The sequence below is a fragment of the Equus quagga genome, chromosome 1, assembly GCF_021613505.1.
Source record: "Equus quagga isolate Etosha38 chromosome 1, UCLA_HA_Equagga_1.0, whole genome shotgun sequence".
NCBI classification, from domain to species: Eukaryota; Metazoa; Chordata; class Mammalia; order Perissodactyla; family Equidae; genus Equus; species Equus quagga.
Window position 1 is genome coordinate 102,645,106 of NC_060267.1, and position 20,867 is coordinate 102,665,972.

The 20,867-nt window shown below is 37.5% G+C and overlaps 1 protein-coding gene across 4 annotated transcripts in view; it reads left to right on the plus strand.

The window, feature by feature from the left end:
- Nucleotides 1-20,867, plus strand: part of NR2C2 (nuclear receptor subfamily 2 group C member 2) — a 112,988-nt gene that overhangs the window by 52,207 nt on the left and 39,914 nt on the right. For all 4 annotated transcript variants that reach the window (XR_006889154.1, XM_046664879.1, XM_046664897.1 and 1 more), the window contains one exon: nt 11,444-11,554. Coding sequence is in view for 3 of the 4 variants with exons in the window: in XM_046664879.1 (XP_046520835.1) it covers nt 11,444-11,554 (111 nt within the window). In the remaining variant the exon portion in view is untranslated. The remainder of the gene's footprint in view (nt 1-11,443; nt 11,555-20,867) is intronic.

Sequence of the window (20,867 nt, forward strand, 5' to 3'; positions counted from 1 at the left end):
GCTTGACTAGTAAATCCAGGCAGTGAAAAAGTTGCACATGTGCGTTACACCCAATACTAACAACTCTGAAGACATTCCTGTTTTTTGTTTACACCAACAACTTTAAGCTAGCTTTTATTTACTAAAGATTAATCCTAGATCACATGAACCTGAAAAACATTTGGGTTAGTTTCTGTATATTTCTGAGATTTAGGAATACGTAATTTATAAATGCTTAATTTCAAGCCAGTTAAATAGAGATTTTTACAAATCAATCGTAGCATTACCATCTGGAGGTAGAAAAATATCACATCTCTATAACATACTTACATAGATATACATAACATATAAACAGATACAGACAGAGATCTCATAGTTTTTATTTTAAAAATTTTAGCCATGTCTCAGGTACAAAACTCAAAAGAATAGTTGGATCCAAATTGTATTTCTGGTAGATGGGCTAAGTTAACGTTTCTTGCTCAGATGGCCCAAATCTTTTACTAAAGATTTTTTATTGGCACGTTGTAAGGATTCTTTTAGAACTGTTTTTGGAGTCATTTTGTCTATTATCAAAAGTTTAGGGTAAGTGCTATTTAAATTTTTCCTTCTGGTTGTTTATTTGCTCCAGTTAACTCAGAATTAGTAAGTAGGTATTCAGCATTTGAAGCCTCAGAAGGTCTGATTTCAAACGTGCAGGTTTTCCCAGAGGGGAAGAGAGGAAGATGGTGTCAGGGGCGGAGCCTGAGCACAAGATGGCTGCTGGGGATGGAGCCTGAGACAAAGGGGTCTGGGAAGACAAACAAGATGATGCTTGAGACAAAGACAACGGGAGAGGGGAACCCAACGCTTCAGAAGCCACTGTGTTCTCCCTGAGTTTTTTAGTTGTTTCAGCCCATTTACACAAGGTATCTTGTAGTGAGGCAGTTACAGAGTTTTGTACATGTTCAGAAGCTTCCAGGTACCAATTAAAATAGACATACCATTTGTTTTGCTTAACTTTAGAGCCATGGTCTTCTAACTTGGTTTTAAGAAAAGCAAGTTTGGGGAGATTGAAAGTTCCCTATAATGGCTGTTGCAATTCTGGACTGCTTTTGGTACGTTTGGCCCACTTAAAAATGCACGTGTAGGAGCCAATAGTTCTTAAACTTAAACCCAGTCAGGTCCCTGAAGGAAGCTTTCCCTCAGAACATTTAGATGACCAGGATCCCATTTCTGAAATTCCCTCTGAAAACCCAAGAAAGTTACTAGAGTCCTAGCTCTGATCCCCAAAGGAATCTAAAAACAAAAGAAAGTTGTTGGATTCACAGCCTTGATTCCAAAAGGAATCTGAAAATCAAAGAAAAATTCCTGGATTTTAAGCAAGCGTGAGCCCCGAAGTTATTCAGAAAATAACTGAGTACTCACCGAGGCTGACACCTTGAACCCAAGGATGGAGCCTTGAATTGGGAAGACAAAGCTCCTCGCCTGAAAGAAGAAAGCCTCTCCCAGTCGCACACAAAGTTGGAGAACTCAGAATGCAAAAGGTGCAGAGCTCAGAATCCAAAAGGAGACTCACCAAACCAAAAGCAGGCAGCAGCTCACAGAAGCCATGAGCACAAGGGGCTCGGTGCAGGTACCTGATTCTGGGAGTCACCTTCAGATCCCACTTTTGACACCATACTGTCAGCTTGAAAAGCAAATACGCCTTGTTATTTTATTCTCAGAATGAGTTTATTCAGGAATAGCACAAAGAATTTCAATTTGAGATGTGCATGCTATGACAAACCATAGGCAAATCCAGAAAGCAAAGGAGGAGAGCTTGCCTTTATAGAGAAAAAGGGGGAGTAGGGAGGGGCTATTCCAAGTGAAAGTCCATTGGGAAAAAAAATAACAGTTCAGGGCAGCAACAGCTTTTCATTGGCTGAGCCACAGCATTTCTCATTGGCTGGGCTATTGCCAGGTAAGGAGAGAGATATTTCTTCAGTAGTAAAGTAGTTTTACTTCCTGTCAGAAATGGAACTGTTGGTCTCTTCCTATTTGAAATCATTGACAACGTATGACTGGGCATGAGAACTCCCTCTACAGATCTTCCTGACTCCAGTTTAGTTAAAGTTTCTTTTATTAATATACCACATTTTGTTTATCCATTCATCTGTACTTGGACACTTGGGTTGCTTCCACCTCTTGACTGTTGTGAATAATGCTACTGTGAACACATGTGTACAAATATCTCTTCAAGGCACTGCTTTCAGTTCTTTTGTGTATATACTCAGAAGTAGAGTTGCTGGATGATGTGGTAATTCTATGTTTAATTTTGTGTGGAACTGCCATCCTGTTTTCCACAGCAGCTATACCATTTTACATTCCCCTCAACAGTGCACAAGGGTTCCAGTTTTTGCACACCATAGCCAATGCTTGTTGTTTTCTGGGTTTTTTGATAGCAGCCATCCTAATATTTCTCCCATTCTGTTGGTTGCCTTTTTACTCTGTTGGTATTGTCTTTGAATGCACAGATTTTAAAATTTTTATGAAGTCCAAGTTTGTCTGTGTTTTTCTTTTGTTGCCTGTGCCTTTGGTGTCATATCCATGAAATCATTGCTAAATACAGTGGTTTGATGCTTTTTTCCTTTGTTTTCTTCTAAGAGTTTTATAGTTTTACATCTTATATTTAGATCTTCGATCCATTTTGAGTTAATTATTGTATATGGTGTTAAGTAAGGCATCTAACTTCATTCTTTTGCACTTGGATATCCAGTTTTCCCAGCACCATTTGTTGCAAAGACTGTCCTTTCCCCGTTAATGGTCTTGGCGTTGTTGTCAAAAATCATTTATCCAGGGGCCGGTCCCGTGGCTGAGTGGTTAAGTTCATGCGCTCCACTTCAGAGGCCCAAGGTTTCACTGGTTCGGATCGTGGGTGCAGACGTGGCACCGCTCATTAGGCCGTGCTGAGGCAGTGTGCCACATGCCACAACTACAAGGACCCACAACTAATAATATACAACTATGTACTGGGGGAATTTGGGGAGAAAAAGCAGGAAAAAAAATCATTTAACTATATCTTCAAGGTTCATTTCACTTTGGGTAGTATTGACATCTTAGCGGTATTAAGTGCTCCAATCCACGGACATTGAATGTGTTTCCATTTATTTGTCTTTAATATTTTTCAGCAGTGTTTTGTAGTTTTCATTGTGTAGTACTTCCCCCTTATCTGTGGGGGATATGTTCTAAGACCCTCAGTGAATGCCTGAAACTGCAGATAGCAGCAAACCCTGTGTATACTGTGTTTTTTCCTAATCATATATACCTGTGATAAAGTTCAGTTTATAAGTTTGGCATAGTAAGAGATTAATGACAATAACTAATAATAAAATAGAACAATTATAACAATATTCTGTAATAAAAGTTATCATAGATCTTAGCAACCTCAGCATACGATTTTTTTCTTTCCTTATTTAGACCTTTTCACTTAAAGGAAGCATTTTTTGGCTTCTCTTTGGCATATTCAAATTGCTAACGTCATTGCTCTTGTGCTTTTGGGCTATTAATAACATAAAGGCTGCGTTAACACAAGTACTGCAATACTGAGACAGTCTCATAACTGAGATGGCTTCTAAGCAACTAATGGTCAGGTAGTGTATACAATAGTGGTGGATATACTGGACAAAGGGATGATTCACATCCCAGTTGGGACAAAGCAGGATGGTGTGAGATTTCATCACGCTACTCAGAATGGCATGCAATTTAAAATTAATGAATTGTTTATTTCTGGAATTTTCCATTTAATTCTTTTGACCATGGTTGACTGCGGGTAACTGAAACCATGGAAAGCAAAACCACAGATAAGGGAAGACTATTGTACAGGTTTTTCACTTCCTTGATTCAGTTAATTTCTAAGTATTTTATTCTTTTTGATGCTATTGTAAATGGAATTGTCTATGTAAGTTCCTTTTCAGATATTTACATATAGAAATGCTACTGCTTTTTGTGTGTTGACTTTGTATCCTGCTACTTTGCTGGATTCATTTATTCTGACAGTTTTGTGTGTGTGTGTGTGTGTGTGTGGAGTCTTTAGGATTTTCTGTGTATACGGTCATACCATCTGCAGAGATAATTTCACTTCTTCCTTTCCAATTTGGATGCCTTTTCTTTCCTTGCCTTGCCTAATTACTCTGATTAGAACTTCCACTACTATGTTAAGTAGAAGTGATGAAAGCAGGCATTCTTCCTTTGTTCTTCATCTTAGACGGAAACCTTTCAGTCTTTCACCATTGAGTATGCTGTTCACTGTGGGTTTTTCATACATGGCTTTTATTATGTAGAGTTTCCTTCTTTTCCTAGTTGAATGTTTTCATCATGAAAAGGTGTTGAGTTTTGTCAAATACTTCTTGTCCAGCTGTTGAGATGATCCATTGTGGAATTTTTCCTTCATTCTGTTAATGTGATGTATTACATTGATTTGAGGTCTGTATGTTGAACTATCCTTGCATTCCAGGAATAGATCCCATTTGGTGTCATGGTGTATAATCCTTTTAATATGCTGCTGAATTCTGTTTGCCAGTATTTATTGAGGGTTTTTGTATCAGAGTTTTATAGGAGATATTGGTGTGTAGTTTTCTTTTCTTGTAGTGTTTCTGTCTGGCTTTGGTATCAGGGTAATGTTGGCTTCATAAGAAAGAGTTAGGAAGTATTCCTTTCTCTTCAATTTTTTGGAAAAGTTTGAGAAGACTTGGTACTAGTTCTTCTTTAAATGTTTGATAGAAGTCACCAGTGAAGCCATGAAGTCCAGGGTTTTTTGGTTTGTGTTTTGTGGTTTGTTTTGCAGGAAGATTTTTTATTATTGAGTTAATCTCTCTAGTAGTTATAGGGCTATTCATGTTTTTTATTTCTTCAAGATTTAGTTATGGTAGATTTTGTGTTTCTAGGAATTTGTCCATTTCATCTAGGTTATCCAGTTTGTTGGCATACAGTTGTTCATAGCATTCTTTTATAATCCTTATATTTCTGTAGAATTGATAGTAGTGTCCTCACTTTCATTTCTGATTTTAGCAGTTTGATTCTTCTCTCTTTTTTTCCCCCCGCTTAGTCCATCTAGCTAAAGTTTTCTCAATTTTGTTGACCTTTCAAAGAACCAACTTTTGGTTTTGTTGATTTTCTCTAGTTTATCTCTGCTGTAATCTTTATTATTTTTTTCTCCTGCTAGCTTTGGGTTTAGTTTTTTCTTCTTCTTCTAGTCCCTTAAGTTATAAAGTTAGGTTGTTCATTTGAGATCTTTCTTGTTTTTTATTTATTTTATTTATTTTTTTTTTTAGCAAGATTAGCCCTGAGCTAACTACTGCCAATCCTCCTCTTTTTGCTGAGGAAGACTGGCCCTGAGCTAACATCCATGCCCATCTTCCTCTACTTTATACATGGGATGCCTACCACAGCATGGCTTTTGCCAAACAGTGCCATGTCCACACCCAGGATCCAAACCAGTGAGCCCCCAGCTGCCAAGAAGCAGAACGTACGAACTTAACTGCTGCGTCACCGGGCCGGCCCCTTTCTTGTTTTTTAATGTAAGCATTTGTAGCTCATAAATTCTCCCCTTATCACTGCCTTCCCAATGTCTCATAAGTTTTGGCAGGTTGTGTTTTCATTTTCATTTGTCTCTAAGTTTTTCCTAATTTGTCTTGTGATTTCCTGTTTGATCCATTGGTTAAGAGTATGTTTTTTAATTCCTACAAATTTGTGAATTTTCCAGTTTCCTTCTGTTGGTGATTTCTGACTTCATTCTATTATGGTCAGAGAAGATAATTTGTTATCTATCCTTTAAAATACATTGAGACTTAATTTGTGGCCTAATATGTGGGCTGTCCCAGAGAATGTCCCATGTGCACTTGACAAGAATGTATTTATTGTTTCTGGGTAGAGTGTTCTGTGTAGATTGTTAGACCTAGTTGGTCTGTTGTTGTTTAAGTCCTCTCTTTCCTTACATATCTTCTGTCTGGTTGTTATGGAGATTGCGATAGTGAAGCATCCAACTATTATTGCAGAACTGTATTTCCCACTTCAGTTTTCAAAGTTTTTGCTTCACATATTTTCCTGGCCTGTTATTAGGTGTGTAGGTGTTTGTAATTGTCATATCTTCGTGCTGTGGTGAACCTTTTGTTAATATATAGTGTCCTTCTGTGTCTCTTGTAACCTTTTAAAATTTAAACTCCATTTTATTTGGTATTGGTATAGCCACCTCTGCTCTCTTTTGGTTACTATTTGCATGGAATATCTTTTTCCTTCCTTTCATTTGCAATCTGTTTGTGTCCTTTGTTCTAAAATGAGTCTCTTGAAGACAGCATATTGTTGAATCATGAGTTTCTATACATTCTGCCTATCTCTCTTTTGATTAGAGAGTTTTATCCATTTACATTTAAAGTAATCACTGATAAAGAGGGACTTCTGTCATTTTGCTGTTTGTATTATATATGTCTTTTAGCTTTTTGTTTCTCATTTCTTGCATTTTTGTCTTCTTTTGTGTTTGGTTGATTTTTTTGTGGTGAAATGCTTAAAACCTTTTTCATTTCCTTTTGTATATATTCTATAGCTAGGGTTTTTTTGTGGTCTCCATGGGGATTGTATTTAACATCCTGAAGTTATAACACTCTAGTTTCAATTTATACCAGCTTAACTTCAATGACATGAAACAGCTTTCTTCCTTTACAGCTGTGTTCCTACCCCTTTTGGTTGTCTATGTCACACAATTAAATCTATACATTGTGTGCCCCAAAACATAAATTAGTAATTCTTTTAAATGCATTAGTCTCCTAAATTATGTAGATCAAAGATTTGGAGTTTCAAACCAGAGTTATAATAATGCCAGCTTTTATACTAAAGATGGTTTTCTTTTTCTTTAAATGTGTTAGTGTCTTAAATTATGTAGAAAACAAAAAATACAGTTACAAACTATCATTACAATAATACTAGCTATTTTTTTTACTTTTTTTTTTCTTTTTTTTTTTTTACTTTTTTTGAGGAAGATTAGCCCTGAGCTAACACCTGCTGTGAATCCTCCTCTTTTTGCTGAGGAAGTCTGGCCCTGAGCTAACATCCATACCAATCTTCCTCTACTTTTTATATGTAGGGTGCCTGCCACAGCATGGCTTGCCAAGCAGTGTGTAGATCTGCACCCAGGATCTGAACCAGTGAACCCCAGGCCACCGAAGGGGAACGTGCAAACTTAACTGTGGCACCACCAGGCTGGCCCCAATACTAGCTTTTATAATTGCCCATGTGTGTACATTTATTGAGATCGTTATTTCTCCACTTGTCTTTGAATTAGGTCTAATGTCTTTTCATTTCACCTTGCAGGACTCCTTTGAGCATTTTTTGCAGAGCAGGTCTAGGGCTCACGAACTCACTCAGCTTTTGTTCATCTGGGAATGTCTTGATTTCTCCCTCACTTTTTGAAGTTTTGCCAGGTACAGGATTCTTGGTTGACAGTTTTTTTTTCTTTGAGTGCTTTGAATATATAGTCACACTGTTTTCTGGCCTCCATAGTTTCTGATGAGAAATCTGCAAGTAATCTAATTGGGGATTCTTTGTGTGTGATAATTTCCTTCTCTCTTGCTTTTTCAAGATTCTCTCTTTGTCTTTGTTTTTTGAAAGTTTGATTATAACGTGTCTTTGGGTTCCTCTTACTTGGAGCTTGTTGAGCTTTTTCAATGTTTATAGTCTTGTCCTTCATCAAATTTAGAAGTTTTCAGCTCTTAATTTTTCAAATATTCTCTGCCCCTTTCACTCTTCTTCTTCAGGGACTCCCACAATGCATATGTTGGGCCATTTGTTGGTGTTCTACAGGCCTCTAAGGCTCTGATCACTTTTCTTCAGTCGTTTTTCTTTCTAGCCCTCACACTTCACAATTTCCATTGTGCTGTCTTCAAGTTCGTTGATTCTTCTGCTTGTTCAGATTTGCCTTTGAATCCGTCTAGTGAATTTCTCATTTCAGTTATTGTACTTTTTAGCTCTAGAATTTCTTTTTTAAAATTTTTTATAGTTTATTTTTTGTTTTTCTCAGGAAGATTAGCCCTGAGCTAACGTCTGTTGCCAGTCTTCCTCCAGTTTATATATGGGTCACCGCCACAGCATAGGTGACAAGTGGCATAGGCTACACCCAGCATCCAAACCCACGAACCTGGGCCACTGAAGTAGAATGCACTGAACTTAACCACTACGCCATGGGGCTGGCCCCAAGCTCCAGAATTTCTTTTGTTGTCTTTGTAGGTTTTCTATCTCTTTATTGATATTTCCATTTTACCCATACATCATTTTCTGACTTTTTCCACATCTTTCCTTAATGCTCTGAGTATCTTTTACATATTTGCTTTTAAGTTTGTGTCTAGTAGACTGACATCAGACATTTTTCAGTGATAGTTTTGTTGATTTATTTTATTTGAGTGGGCCATACTTTCCTGTTTCTTTGAACACCTTGTGATTTTTTGTTATTGTTAAAAACTGAACGTTTGACTCCAGTAATGCAGTACCTCTGGAAATCAGATTCACTGCCTTTCCCAAAATTTGCTGGTGTTTTGTTACTATTGTTGTTTTATTTGTTTATCTTGTAGGTTGCCTCTGTGCCAAGGATCATTCTGACATGTAAACATAAGGTCTTCTAAGATCTTTTCTAAACCTGTGCCTTTGCCTGGGCATGTGTCGTCACTTTCTAATTTCCCCTGCATATGCAGTTGCTTTTGAATGTCCTAGTCTTTAATGTCTGACTCCAAAAAGAGAATAATACACAGTGGGAAGAAACAATCCAGCCCTTAAAGTCCCCTGGAAGTCACTTCAGCCAGAGATGGAGGAGCATGCAACAATAGGTGGAAGTATAGTGACAATGGCTGCCCCCTCTTTGTCTTCACCTCTGTGATCAGAAGCAGCAATCAGTGATTAGAGCACAGATCCCCACTATTTGGAAGACAAAGGTCCTTTTTGCCTATGCTGGCTCCCTCAAGCTATGTGCAAGCTGCTCCAGGAACACATGCACAGCTGCGTGCTTCAGGGTGGAGGTGGAGGATGAGTAGCTGCTACTGTGCTAAGAGCTGAAGTTGACCAAAATTAACCACAATTTATTGTGCAAACCTTCAGTAGACTCCAGAGGTCCAAAATATCTATATCAGATAGGTTCCACCAGTGAGGAACAGGTTCCTGGTGCTTCCTACTCCATCATCTTCCCAGAATTCTCTCTCAAGTTAATGTTTTCCTATGTAGTATGAAGGAGGGGTCCAATTTCATTCTCCTGCATATTTTGTCCAGTTGTCCCATCACCGTTTGTTAAAAAGATTATTCTTTCCTCACTGAATTATCATGGCATTTTTGTGGAAAATCATTTGACCATATATGTGAGAGTTTATTTCTGGCCTCTTTATTCTGTTTTATTAGTTTATATGTCTGTTTTTATGCCAGTGCCACACTGTTTGGTTACTATAGCTTTGTAATAAATTTTGAAATCAGAAGTGTGAGTCCTCCAACTTTGTTATTTTTCAAGATTGTCTTGGCTATTCTGAGTCCCTTGTATTTACATAAGAATTTTAGGATCAGCTTGTCAATTTATGCAATAAAGGCAGCTGGAGTTTTGTTAGCAATTACATTGAACCTATAGCTCAATTTGGGTAGTTGGACATCTTAATATTAATTCTTCTGATCCATGAATACAAATATCTTTACATTTATCTAAGTCTGCTTAAATTTCTTTCATAATGTTTTGTGGTTTTCAGTGTACAAGTCTTACACTTATTTTGTTAAATCTATTCCTAAGTATTTTCTTGTTTTTGGCACTATAGTCAGTGGGATTCCTTAATTTCATTTTTCTGATTGTTCTTTGCTAATGTATAGAAATATAGGAGCTGGCCTGGTGGCATGGTGGTTAAGTTTGTGCACTCCGCTTTGGTGGCCCAGGGTTTGCAAGTTCAGATCCTGGGCGCGGACCTAGCACTGCTTGTCAAGCCACACTGTGGTAACATCCCACATAAAGTAGAGGAAGATTGGCACAGATGTTAGCTCAGTGACAATCTTCCTCAAGCAAAAAGAGGACGATTGGCAACAGATGTTAACTCAGGACCAATCTTCCTCAAAACAAAAAAAGAAAGAAAGAAATACAATTGATTTTTATATATTGATCTTTTATCCTTCAACCTTGGAACTCATTTACCAGCTCTAATAGTTTTTTTGTGGATTCTTTAGACTCTTCTTTATACAAGATGAGGTCATCTGCAAAGAGAGATTGTTTTCCTTCTTCCTTTTCAAATCTGGATGCTTTTATTTCTTTTTCTTGCCTAATTGCCCTGGCTGAAACTTCCAGTGCAATGTCGAGTAGATGTGAAAGCAGACATCTTTGCCTTATTCCTAATCTTAGCAAGAAAGCTGTCAGTCTTTTACCATTAAGTACTGTGTTAGCTATGAATATTTTATCGATACTCTTTATCGGGTTGAGAACTTTCCTTCTATTCCAATTTTGTTGAGTGTTTTTATCATGAAAGGATGTTGGATTTTGTCAGATGATTTTTCTGTGTCAGTTGAGATGGTTGAAATAATGTGGCTTTTGTCCTCTATTCTTTTAATATGATGTGTTACGTTGTTTGATTCATATGTTGAACCAACCTTGCATTACTGGGATAAATTCTGCTTTAGTCATGGTGTATAATCCTTTATATGCTTCTGAGTTCAGTTTGCTGGTGTTTTGTTGAGGATTGTTGCATCTATATTCATAAGGAATACTGGTGTATAGTTTTCTTTTCCTGTGATATCTTTGTCTGGTTTTGGTATCAGGTAATAATGGTCTCAGAATGAATTAAGAGGCATTTCCTTCTCTTCTGTTTTTTGGAATTTTGTAATTCACTGGTTCATAACATACCTTTGTTCAAAGAGAAATAATATCTGCCTACTTTAGGTACCCGGGTGACTATTCAGAACCTTGAACCTTGCCTTTGGTGGATATTGACTAAATTATAGACCTTGCTATTACTCAGCCCCACTGAGATGGGGCTGGGATGTTGCCAGGACTGTTTCACAAGTACTAATCCCAGTAGTTTTTCACTGTAATGCTGGTTCTGTTTGCCATCCTCTACAGTGTTGTGAGAGCCTTTCTTCTGGAAACTGTGGTCTTACAGGAATGTTTTACAGCTGGTTTTAGAGACAGTGAAAAAATTCAAAGATCATTGCTAAAAAGATATTTTGGTAGCTTTTTATTTTATTTAAGTTGTGCAGAACAGATCTGAAAATTCTTTTGGTTTTTTTTTATTGCATGTTTAACATTAGAAACAGCTATTTTAAGATTCTGTTTTCTAAGGGCCATTCTGTGGCAATATCTCATTGATTCTTTTGTCATCTTGGGTTCATATTCCAGAGCTACACAAGGTTATCACTCAAAACCACAGCAAAAGCAAGAGGCATGGTCCTGAGACCACTACTGGGCATCTTTCTGAGCTCTCTTGTGATCCAGCCCACTTCTCGCCCACAGGTACCACGTACACAGACCTCTCGGCCGGAATCTCCAGGGATGACCAGCCCCTCCCCGCGCATCCAGATAATCTCCACTGACTCTGCGGTAGCCTCACCTCAGCGCATTCAGGTACCTGCACCGGTCCCACTTGGTTCCAGCCACCTGCCCAAGTGCAGCCCTCCCTTCCCTGAATCCTTTCCAAAAACAAACCTGCCTGAGAGTTTCACTAAGAGTTGTGCTTCTTGGGCATCAAGTACTGTACAACTTCATTTTTTCTTTGAAATATAAAGGAGGAAAAAGTTTACATTTATTGAACTAACTTACTTTTTATTTTTCTCTTTTGTGAGGAAGATTCTCCCTGAGCTAACATCTGTTGCCAATCCTTTTTTTTTTTTTTTTTTTTGGTGAGGAAGATTTGCCCTGAGCTAACATCCATGCCAGTCTTCCTCCACTTTGTATGTGGGATGCCTGCACAGCATGGCTGATGAATGGAGTAGGTCGGCTCCTGGGATCCGAACCCACAAACCTGGGCCACCGAAGCAGAGCATGAAGAACTTTAACCACTTGGCCATGGGGCCGGCCCCAGAATTTACTTACTTTTAATGCAAAAGTCTAAACTGTTGTTTCAAACTATTGGGATGAAGTACATTTTATTACTTATGTGCTTCCAAACTGAGAGGCAATATGTCCTGGTAGTTAAAAGTATGGACCCCACTTAAAGTCAGATCCATGCCTTACTTTGTAGCTTTTTTGATCTTGGAAAATTGACTTTTCAATGCCTCGTTTTTTTCATTTAGAATATGTACATAATACTAGTAGTTACATCATAAGATTATTGTGAGGAATCAGTGGGCTGTTGCTTGTAAAGTGCTTAAAACAGTGCCTGGCACATACTAATGTTCAGTATGTGTTAATTATCTATATATAATAACTATTACTAGTATTGTTGTTACTGTTAACTAATTGATATTCACTTCTGGGAAGTTTAGTCTTCCCCAGGGCTCTGAACCTGCCTTTGGCCCATTGAACAAAGAGAAGATAGGTGTATTGAAATCATGGTCCAGCACTCTGGGAGGAAGGGATAATATGTTGATGACACACAGATTAGAGATTCATAGTTATCTCAACAAGCTGAATCAAAAGGCCAAACCAAAAAACATGAACAGAGATAAATGGCCCATGAAACATTAGTTACATAATATGAGTTTGAGAGAATACCAGAGTGGACAGATACTTGAGTGAATAAGTAAAAGGATTCCTTTTAGTTACTGTTTACTTTAAGCACAGTATAAGTGAATGGTATGTTAGAGTAACCAGATCATTTCTATACTGTTTTCCCACTCTTAAAAGGGATTTTATGGACTATTGTAAACTAAGCATAGAAGAGTTCTAATAAGTAAAATGAAAGAAGTTAAACATTATATTTCCGTTATGTCTGTATTGCATATTTTATCATAAATACAAAAGTTTATACACTTGTCATTATTTTAGCTTCACACTAAATAGGAAACACATATCTGAGTGTTTGGAAATTCAGAAGTAAAGGGCCCAACATTAATGATGTTTTAGTATTCCTCAGAATTAGGAACTTTATATAGCTAAATTATTTTTTCTCTTTTACTTTGTTCTTACTTGCTGATTATGACTTAAAAATAGGTCCTTTATAATTTTACGTAATAGGTATTAGGATCCTGCCTATATAACTCCCAACTCTGGGAAAGAAGCTAACACTGCGTTTAACCATGGCTATTACATTATGGTTTCAAAACCATCTGAGAGCAGATGAGAACATAGAAAGTTCCCCCAGGAGACTCTGTCAGTAGCTAGTGTGTATATCAAAAGGGAGTGCACATTTCCCCCTGTATTGGTATAAGAATAATCTCTCTGTTTTCCTAAGGCCCATTCTAGCGTCCCTATTCCATAGAGTGGGGCTATTCCCATGCCTTGGTGTTTGGTCCATGGTGATGCTGCTGTCCTGGATGGAATGCAGTAAGGGCCCTTGAGCAGAAGTCTTGTAGAATAGATCTTTGGTGTTGAGCTTTCAGTCTCTCCAGGAAAGGAAGATATCCCTTCAGCGTGAGTTTTATGTACAATAAAAGTAGTTGAAAATGATTTCATTGTGAACCGTCCCTAAAATTGGACGTACCTAAGTGCAACTGAACTGACTGTATTTCAAGCTTTGGTTTTTAGAAAAGGAAAATTAAGGTTATAGGATGATTTCTGGTTCTTGATGTTGGTGCTGACGGCCTCAATGAAGTTTTCATTTCTAGTCCTGACTAATGAATCTCCAATGCCCTGAGGCCTGGGAAGAGAATAAGACAATATTCATGATGTTTTCTTGAATAACAATGCTTGGAATCCAAATAGTGGCTTCTGTGATAAGGTTGGGAGGGAAAGATTATACAATAAGGATAAGGTGAGGCAACATTTAGGAGTTTGGCTTTGAAGGGAGCAAATTTAGGATCAAATCTTGTCTCCACTCAGCTGTGTGACCCTGGGGAAAGTTTCCATAACCTCTGTACCTGTGAGATAGCAACAATAATGGTACCTATTTAGGATTTTAAAAGGATTAAATGAGATAATGCCTATAAACCTATAGGAAGCAAACATCTAATAAATGTTAACATCTAACATGCTAATAAATGTTAGCAACTGTTATAATTTTTTAATGTTTTATTTTTATATAATTTCAAACTTATGGAAAATAGTACATGAAAATCCTATATACCCTTTACCTAGATTCACTGATTGTTATAACATTCTGAGTGTGTGTATATGTATTTTTTCTGAATCATTTGAGACTATATTAGAGACATCACGCCTCTTTGCCCTGGATACTTCAGTGTGTATTTCCTAAGAACAGTGGCATTATCTTTCATAATTATAGTACAGTTATCACGGTCGAAAGATTTGATATTGAAACATGCCATTATCTGATCCATAGTCTATATTCTAAAATGTTATCAGTTGTCCCAGTTAAGTCCTTTATGGCTATTTTTCCCATTCCAGGATTTATGCTATTATTTTTAATAATGATAATAATAATTAAGGTGACAGTCAACACAAGACCAACTTATGTAGTTATGCAGGCCAACAGAGGGTGATCTGGGGCATAGACTTTGTGTCCATCAGTATCTTGTCATCCTAATGTCTGCAAAAGCGCTTTGAGGCCAGATGGGAAGGGTGGCAGTCCTCAGAGTCAGGGAGGAAGCCTTGTGGCTAGGTTGAGAACTGTTGTTCTTTGGGATACAGAGGTCTAGGGTGGGAACTGTGGGAGGAGACGGGGGAGATGAGAAGAGCCATAGGAGAGCACCCACTTGGCTCAGAACGAGGCTTAATTGAAGCCATCCAGTCACAAAGTAGCTTCTCAGTAAATTTCACAGGTTTTCATCATATGTAATCTTTCTAGACCAGAGATTTTCAAATTGTGTTCTTTCTTGCTTCCCAGACTACGAAAAAAAATAGGTTCAAGTTTTATTTTTTAATCTGGCTTTCAAAGCAATTAAGATAGATTAAAAGAAAAACACACCTGAACATGTCATATGCCAAATTTGACATGCTGGAGATCACCGGTGCACTTCTCGTGCTGCTGTGTTCCCCTGTTTGGGACAAACCTTGGTATAGAGCTTCTCTTGCCATCTCTGTATAAAGGTTTTCCTGAGAGATTCCTCCATACTTCCTATTTCAAGTGTATGTTTTTCAGGAGAGCATTGTTGTACTTCTTGTTTGACTTAAGGAAATGTTTAAATTTGAGCTTTTAAGTACATTTATGTGACAAAATATTTCTTTTAACCACTTTACATATTGAGGTTTCACATTTTACAAGAAAGGGCTTCTGCTGTTTACGTATTTTTTAAAAGTTTGAAACCTTTATTACACTTCCCAGAGGAAGACATCTTGGGCCCTTATAACACCCTCCCCTTCCCCAGTTCTCTCTTCTACCAACTCTTTATTCCTGCACATCCTTCTTTGAGCTGCTGGTACCTGTTCTGTCCTTTCCATGTCCACAACTATCTGATGTTTCCTTTCTCACTCTGATGCTGTAGCAGCCCCTCTCAGGTACTCAACAACTCAGGTTGTTGCTTGTTTGTATGTGTTGAATGGGTAATAGGTGCATGCCGTAACAAAATTACCCCAAACAGTACAGAGTAAAAGACAAGTCTCCCTTCCTCCTCCTTCCCAAGTCTCTCCCAAGAGGTAGCCGCTATTAGCATATTGCTTATTTATTCTTTCAGAGACAGGCTCTGCATATACACCTACAAGTACGTGTGTAAATACATACAGCATATTTCTACACATGTCAACATTCTGCCCACACTGTTCTGTACCTTACTTTGTTTTCTTAACAGCATCTTTTGGAGGTGGTTCTTTGTGGTAGAAATAGAGCTGTCTCTCTTGAGTGGCGATTTGATATCCCATTTTGTGGATGCTGCAATGCATAAGCTTCTACCTGCTTAATTTAGCACGTGTGAGAGTATTGCTGTAGGATCAATTACTCAAAGTAGGATTACTGGGAGAAAGGGAGAAGGTGTATATCCATGTGTAATTTTTTTTATTGAGATATAGTTGACATATAACCTGATATTAGTTTCAGGTACACAACGTAATGATTCAGTATTTGTATATATTGCAGAATGATTTCCACAATAAGTCTAGTTACTATCCATCACCATACATAGTTATACAGTTTTTTTTCTTGTGATAAGAACTTTTAAGAGCTACTTTCTTAGCAACTTTCAAATATGCAGCACGGTATTATTAACTGTAGTCACCATGCTGTATATTACATCCCATGACTTCTTTATTTTATAACTGGAAGTTTGTACCTTTTTCACATACCCTCCGACCCCCACTTCTGGCATCCACCAACCTGTGCTCTGTATCTATGAGCTCACATTTTGGTATTTAGGGTATTTGTCTTGGTCTTCCCCTGTCTGACTTATTTCACTTAGCATACTGCCCTCAAGGTCCATTCACGTTGTTACAAATGGCAAGATTTCCTTCTTTTTTAAGGCTGAATAATGTTCTCTTGTGTGTGTGTGTATATGTATGTATGTCACATTTGCTTTATCATTTCATCCATTGATGGACATGTAGGTTGTTTCCATATCTTGGCTATTGTAAATAATGCTGCAGTGAACGTTGGGGTGCATGTATCTTTTCGAGTTAGTATTTTCATTTTCCTCAGATAAATACCCAGAAATGGAATTGCTGGATCATATGGTAGTTCTATTTTCAATTTTTTGAGGAACCTTCATACTGTTTTCCATAGTGGCTGCACCAGTTTACATTCCCACCAACAGTACAGAAGTGTTCCCTTTTCTCCATGTCCTCATCAACACTTGTTATTTCTTGTCTTTTTGATAATAGCCATTTTAAGAGGTGTGAGGTGCTAATTTCATTGTAGTTTTGATTTGCATTTCCCTGATGAATAGTGATGCTGAGCTCCTTTTCATGTACCTGTTGGCCGTCTGTATGACTTTTTTTGAAAAAATGTCTATTCAGATTCTCTGCCCATTTTTTTTTTTCAAAGATTTTATTTTTTCCTTTTTCTCCCCAAAGCCCCCCAGTGCATAGTTGTATATTCTTCGTTGTGGGTCCTTCTAGTTGTGGCATATGGGACGCTGCCTCAGTGTGCTTTGATGAGCAGTGCCATGTCCGCGCCCAGGATTCGAACCAACGAAACACTGGGCCGCCTGCAGCGGAGCGCGCGAACTTAACCACTCGGCCACGGGGCCAGCCCCTCTCTGCCCATTTTTTAATCAGTGTTTGTTTTTTTGCTATTAAGGTGTATGATGTCTTTATATCTTTTGGATATTAACCCCTTATCAGATATATGGTGTGCAAATATTTTCTCCCATTTAGTAGGTTGCGTTTTCATTCTGTTGGTGATTTCCTCAGCTGTGCAGAAGCTTTTTAGTTTGATGTAGTCTCATTTGTTTATTTTTGCTTTTGGTGTCAAATTCAAAAAATCATTGCCAAGACCAATGTCAAAGACCTTACTGCCTTATGTTTTCTTCTAGGAGTTTTATGGCTTCAGATCTTACATTCAAGTCTTTAATCCATTTTGAGTTAAGTTTTGTGACTGGTATAAGATAGTGGTCCAGTTTCCTTCTTTTACATGTGGCTGTCTAGTTTTCCCAGAACCATTTATTGAAAAGACTGTTCTTTCCACATGTGTTACATATACTTTTTAATCTTTTTCAGTTTGCTAACTGAAATGATGTGTCATTGTGTATAAAGTTTGCATTTCTGTTATTTATTCACATATAAGTATGTAATAAACGAAATTATTTACTGTTTTTAAATATCCAAGCTGATATTCAAAGTCTATAGAATTATAAGTAAGAAAGTACTTTTTTCTTCATCCTTCCCTTACCCCTACACCATTTACTTTTCAGCCAATAAGCTTTTTGAAAATTCTGTCTGATTTTGTTATGATTATCGTATTACATTAAATGTACTTTATGATCCAAGGGTAAATATAGATATTAAAATATTAGGCTTTTCAAGAACCACTGCTCTGCAATACTCCACAACAGTCAATCATCCGAGTATCTGTTTTATAGCAAGATTGATATTCAGAAAACTTACAGGAAATAATTATGGGATAAGTTTTATGGTATCAGCTTCTAGTTCTCTGCTGCACCTTCTCTACCAGACTGCTAAATGTTGGAGTTCCTCAAGATTCCATTCTGGGTACACTTTCTCCTCTGTATTTTCTCTACCTGAACCTATAGCTTTAAATGTCATTCTATACCAGTGACTCCCAAATGAATATCTATGACCCAGACCTCTGTTGTGAGCTCCATTTAGTTCAAAATATTTTAAAATTTTTCTTGAGACTACTACTTTGACCCATGTGTTATTCAGAAGTGTGTGTTTAATTTCTAAATATTGGGATTTTTCTAGCAATCTTACTGTTACTGGTTTCTTTTTCTTTTCTTGTTTTTTTTTTTTTTTCAGAGATGGAGAAAGGTTTATTTGAATTGGCCAAGAAGAGAAAGCAGGAGTGTGGGTTCTCTCAAATCCACCTTAACAAGAGAAGAAAGCAGGGGTTTTTAATAGAGCTAAGAGGTGTAGCAAGAGGAGTTTTGGAGAAACAAGGGGGTAATCATGTTTCTTTCACTTCCAGTAAGTCCCTGGGCCATCTGACTTCTGGGCATCAACAGCAACTGGGGCTGCTTATCTGGTAATCCTTGAAGGCATTCTCTTTATTCTGTAAAACAGCTCGTAAATCCTTGTGACCCTTGAGTTACCCCTGAGGTTAAACAGGAAAAGAGCAAGTTGACAAGATTAACTTATTTTCATAACAAGGTTGAAAGGTAATCTTATTGAATATTTATAGTAATCCTTAGGTGCCCGGCTTCAATCCCTACTGTCTTTTTTCCCTTCCTCATTCTTATAGGAAGTGGAGTGTCAATCATTTTGGCTACTTCCTGCTGAAAGGCAGCAAAGATAAGGAAACTGAGGAATGAAATTTTTCAACCTAAGATTGAAAATACTCTTGGGTACTGGGTTATATTTTTAATTTTACATTATTAGAATTTTTGCACCTCATTCAACAGTTTTAGTCCAACATCTAAAAGCACATTTTATCCTCAGATATCTGGCCAGAAGAATACAACCCACATTTTAATAGTCCCTGAAGAATAGATCGAATCCCTTGGGGAATCCAAGAGAACAGTCCTGAAAACCAGTGTAGACATTATAAACCAGAATTATCAAGAGATCCTTATGGTCATGCACTAAATAAGGTATGGGATGACATATTCAACCTCTACAAAGATTACTTGCCTTTGCCAGCATCTGAGAAATTCTAGTAATCCAGTTGTCCTTCCAGGCTTGGGGGTCCAAGTCAACAAGGAAGTGTAATAGCCAGTTTACAGATAGAAAACAAAAACCTCAAAGACAGTTTACAGAACTAGAATCTAATATCCACAAGTGTATACTATAGTTTTTACTGAAACATAATTTTTCTCTCTAAAATCACCCTCATTTTTTACAAAAGATGACCAAATTAAGAGTAACTGGTTTGCCAAGTAAGTCTAGTTTCAGTAAACTTGGCTCAATTTATATAAGTACAGCAAGAATAGCCCTGATCATTTAGGCTCTTTTAAAACTGCTTTGCTGGAACTTTTTATAAGGAATCTCAGATTGAATGTTAAAGGCCTCTCAAGGCCAGGCCAAGCAAAGCCAAGGACTTGTCATCAGACTCTGCCTGCAATACCTATAGATTTGGGTGGATTCCTCTCTTTTGAGATTCCTTGCACCTGCCAGAGTAAAGAAGGTCTTTACTCACCTGGTAAAGTTACTGGGAACCCTGTAAGCAAGCTACCAGGCCAATATTTCCAAGTGAGTTTATTTCATAACATCAACTTTTGTCCCTTAGCTGTCTTGTCATACCTGAGTCTGCATGTTTTTCTCAAATCTGTCATTCCAGTCAAAGCTTTGGTAATATAACCAATGTTTCCAATCGTGTCCTCTTATAAAGAGAACATTCTTATTGAACTTATGCAAATAACTATATTGCCGTGAATATAAGAATATTCACTCACTCAGAGTTTCTAAATTCTAGAGGAATCAGGTAGGGAGGAGAAGATAAATATTTCAATTCTGCTTAAACCAAAACATTGAAAATCAGCAATATCCTCATCACTCATTCAGTCCCAAGATATCAGCTCTTGATCTTCTGTTAGCAGTTTCATGAGGCCATCAGTTTCTCATTACAGTTCTGTAATTTCTTACCAAGCTCAGTTTTATGATCTGAATTGACGAAGAAACTTGGCTATTTCTATAACATGCAACACTTCAAGATGATAACTAGAATTATGGGTGACAACCAGGACAGATCATAATTTTAGGCAAAAGGTTTAAAACATTTGGTCAAATAGGAAACAGTGCTTAGTCATTGATTTAACCACGTGGGACTCACTCAAAAGTAACAAAAACCTTTCATGATCATAATCAAGAGCAGACTACAGTTTCAAGAAAATTATCCTTTTAAGAGAGGGGAGAAAAACATGTCCTTATTTTTTTTTTTTTACCAGCTTACTTTTGATATTAAAACTCATTTACTTAATTGGATTTGCCTTAATCTTAGCCAATTTGACCATGCATAAAACTCCTCAGGGTTTTACTTTCACAAACCTTCTGTCACTTAGTTTTTACATTCAGAATTTGTCCCATGTTTTTCCTTTTTTCTTTCTTGGTACTCTAGGACAAATGTATCTTTCTTAATAAAACAAACAAAAATGTCTCTCTTCAGGACCGGCCCAGTGGCACAGCGGGTAAGTGCACGTGTTCCACTTTGGCGGCCCAGGGTTCACCAGTTCAGATCCTGAATGTGGACACGGCACTGCTTGGCAAGCCATGCTGTGGTAGGTGTCCCACATATAAAGTAGGGGAAGATGGGCATGGTTGTTAGCTCAGGGCCAGTCTT